Source organism: Aedes albopictus, chromosome 2 (assembly GCF_035046485.1).
Source record: "Aedes albopictus strain Foshan chromosome 2, AalbF5, whole genome shotgun sequence".
Classification (NCBI taxonomy): domain Eukaryota; kingdom Metazoa; phylum Arthropoda; class Insecta; order Diptera; family Culicidae; genus Aedes; species Aedes albopictus.
The window spans coordinates 317,793,832-317,796,846 of NC_085137.1; the positions used below are offsets into that span (position 1 = coordinate 317,793,832).

Sequence of the window (3,015 nt, forward strand, 5' to 3'; positions counted from 1 at the left end):
CGTAGAAGTGAGACTGATGAGGTCTCATGATGCTCTTCACTTCAACAATTAGCTTGTCGCAATCAGGTAAAGCTATTTTGGGTTCCAGGGCAGAGTTGAAGAAGACGAACAAGCCGATATGTTAGCAAGACTTGGATCGTCTCATCAATCCATAGGGCCAGAACCATTTTGTTGTGTGTCTGAATGTTCTCTAAGAATGGAGTTTAAAATATGGGTATCAGAACGTCGGCTCAGGTGGCACGTTCCCCTCGACTTGGGGGATTTGTGCCTCGCCCTATGAGTAGCCTGTTTCATCATCTACCCGGAAGAAATTAGAAGGAAAAAGGAGCAGGAACAGGCGAAGGAATAGGTGAAAGGATGAAAAGGTGATTTAGGAAAAAAAAAAAAAAAAAAAGTCACAAAGGATTCATATTGTCATTTTACAAAAATATCTACTTGAAAGAAGTCAATCTATGTTTATATTTAAGCAGAGGACTATCTAGGTAATAAAACAGCAATCATAACCCTGTAACCTTCTGACGGAATGCTTGTATAAGAGCATTGCAGGTGAGAATTAGTTGGGTAATAATTGCGAATTCAAAATCGTTCGCTATAACTATGCTGTAGACATACAATAATTGTTATATAAAAGTACCATAAAGGTTACCATAAAGGTTCAGTAATGAAATAGTTTTATTCCAAAGTGGTTTTCTCGTTTTTTTTTTTTTTTTTTTGTGAAAAAAAAAAAAAAAAGTAGACACAAATTTTGATTCAATTGTATGTTTATTCAATTCATATAAGCCAATTCTTTTTTAATAATGTCATTAACGATATGCGATTACAGCTCATTCAGTATTCATTTTAGAATAAATTTTTACAGAAATTTGCCCAAGGCCATAGAAAAGTTTACATCCTTGATTTTCAAGTGCAGTTACGGATTGTTCATCGATTCCCATTATTATGGAGCGCATCCCATTTTCCGGAGGCAAGATTTTGCTTACTTTCCAGTAGTTGGTGTTTATATTCCCATTCAACCGTGTAATCATTTTCATAATTTTATCTGCCCCATCTTTTTCCAGTCTCGGAAAATGCGGAACAGATAAAATTATTCGACGCAACGGTGTGATGGGAGCATAGGGCAAAACAGAGAAATCCTTAATTGCACCGGTATTTTTGATTTCACCCAATGTGGTTTTCAACCAAGAAAGGCTATTCTCATCGCATGCACTGAACCAGCCGAGGCCCTGCGTATGCCCTGAGTTGTAGAAAGTAGGGTAGAAATCCCCAGACAACTGCTGTTGTCTATCGAAAATGTAGCCACACAGGGCGCGGAAATATGTTTCGTCCACATCGCCGTTTTCTCGTTTGATTGCAATTTTAAGCTGGTTACGAAGGAGTACGCGTTGTCTCTTGTCATCACCGGTGTACGGGGATGTCGCTGGACGTTTGATCCTATCAGCGACCGAAGTCTCGCTAACCTTGATTTCGGCTGCATTGACAATGGCGTCATCCTCCGGTGATGCAAGAAGTTGACGCTCGTATTCCATGTCGTGGTCCTATTTAATGGTTTGGTGAATTGAACATCAATGGTATTAAACCTGACACTAATTGAGTTATGATATATCACTTACCGAATTGATCTTTGAATTTTTGTTCTCCATTTTGGCGAGTAGAAGAAAAATAATGCACAGGCAGGAAATATGCAAATGAGCTATACACGCAGGCAATGGCAGAGCAGATGTTTATCGGTTGACTACAAACAATAGGAATGAAATTGATTCTCCTAACGCAGGTTAAGCTACCAGAGTACCTGAATATTAGGATGATATATATGCGTGTGTTCACCGAAGAGACAAAACGTAGTATAATATATACATATCTAAGGCATCGACTATTACAATAGTCAGTTGCGTAGTGGTTTCACACTGATAAACCCGAGTAGAAAAAAAAAATAGAACCACCTCAAACAAAACAGTAGAAAATTATTGCACACAACCGACTTCACATCGGAATGTAGATAATGTATTTCGGATGAAAAACGAACAAGATAGCGTAAAACTATGCCACTTGCTCGAAAATAATCATTCGAACTAAATTGATCCACAAAAATGCGGAGCCTTGTCAATGTACAACGCCTCTTCACTGCTTCCACATGAGGTAATTACATTTTTTTTTATTCGGGTGGACACATTTGTGCATACATATGAATGTGATAATTGTTGACCAAAAAAAAAAAAAAAAAAACAGTAGCGTATAGCAGTTCAATTACAACAGTGTGTTTTGAAAACGAGATAACACATAGAGGGGAAGAAAGCAACTGGTGAATGCAAACAATAGGCATAGATTTCGAGCAGTTTAGTACCTCATCAGGTAAAGCTATCGATGTAATCGAGTTCTTCCATTACGATATGAGCAAAGATGTCCGATATGAGCGTTGCAAAAGTGAAGTTGTGCATGGATTTTTTTTTTTTTTTTTTTTCTTTTCAATACAGTGTGCGTCCATTGTATCGTATTTAGAAAAATTGCTATTGAGCGAGATAAGATGGTGTACTAAAAAAAAAAAAAAGTATTCTTTTTGCATGCAACTAAGACGTAGATACTTATCTGTATAGGTGTTCACTCGAATAATTATTGCGTCCACTCTGTAGACACTATCACCAACACTTGGAAAAGAACTATCATGCCAGAAACCAAACACAAAATGCTTCGGAAACGGTGGGCAAAATAACTAAGTTATCCGCTAAATTTCAACGAATCTGCAGTCACACAAATTGACGAATGCCATAATTAATATGAATTTCGCATGTTTGATATTTTATATAGTATTTTGCACTATGAACGTCGTCAAAATTGATTGAGCACTTGCTACACTACCACTACACGGGTATGCTACCTAGACGTATGCCACTGCATTTTTATATATATAGATACAGATTTTTGAACTGGTGGGGCTATTTTATTTTTGTATGGGATACAGATTTTTCGCCCAAATTTTGTATGGGATACAGATTTTTGAAATTTGTGATACAGATTTTT

The 3,015-nt window shown here is 37.1% G+C and overlaps 1 protein-coding gene across 1 annotated transcript; it reads right to left on the reverse strand.

The window, feature by feature from the left end:
- Positions 1-207: 207 nt before the first annotated feature.
- On the reverse strand, positions 208-2,814 carry LOC109623423 (uncharacterized). The gene is made up of 2 exons (XM_020077968.3): positions 1,611-2,814; positions 208-1,535 (listed from the first exon to the last, which is right to left on the reverse strand). Exons 1-2 carry the CDS (start codon positions 1,638-1,640, stop codon positions 825-827), a joined length of 741 nt encoding a protein of 246 aa, XP_019933527.2. The 5' UTR covers positions 1,641-2,814; the 3' UTR covers positions 208-824.
- Positions 2,815-3,015: the final 201 nt, after the last annotated feature.

What these genes read in the sequence shown, in the direction of transcription:
- LOC109623423 (XM_020077968.3), bottom strand. Translation starts at nt 1,640, where the DNA reads ATGGAGAACAAAAATTCAAAGATCAATTCG. An exon ending in AAAATTCAAAGATCAATTCG is followed by an intron (nt 1,536 to 1,610) that starts GTAAGTGATATA and finishes ACCATTAAATAG; the next exon opens with GACCACGACATGGAATACGA.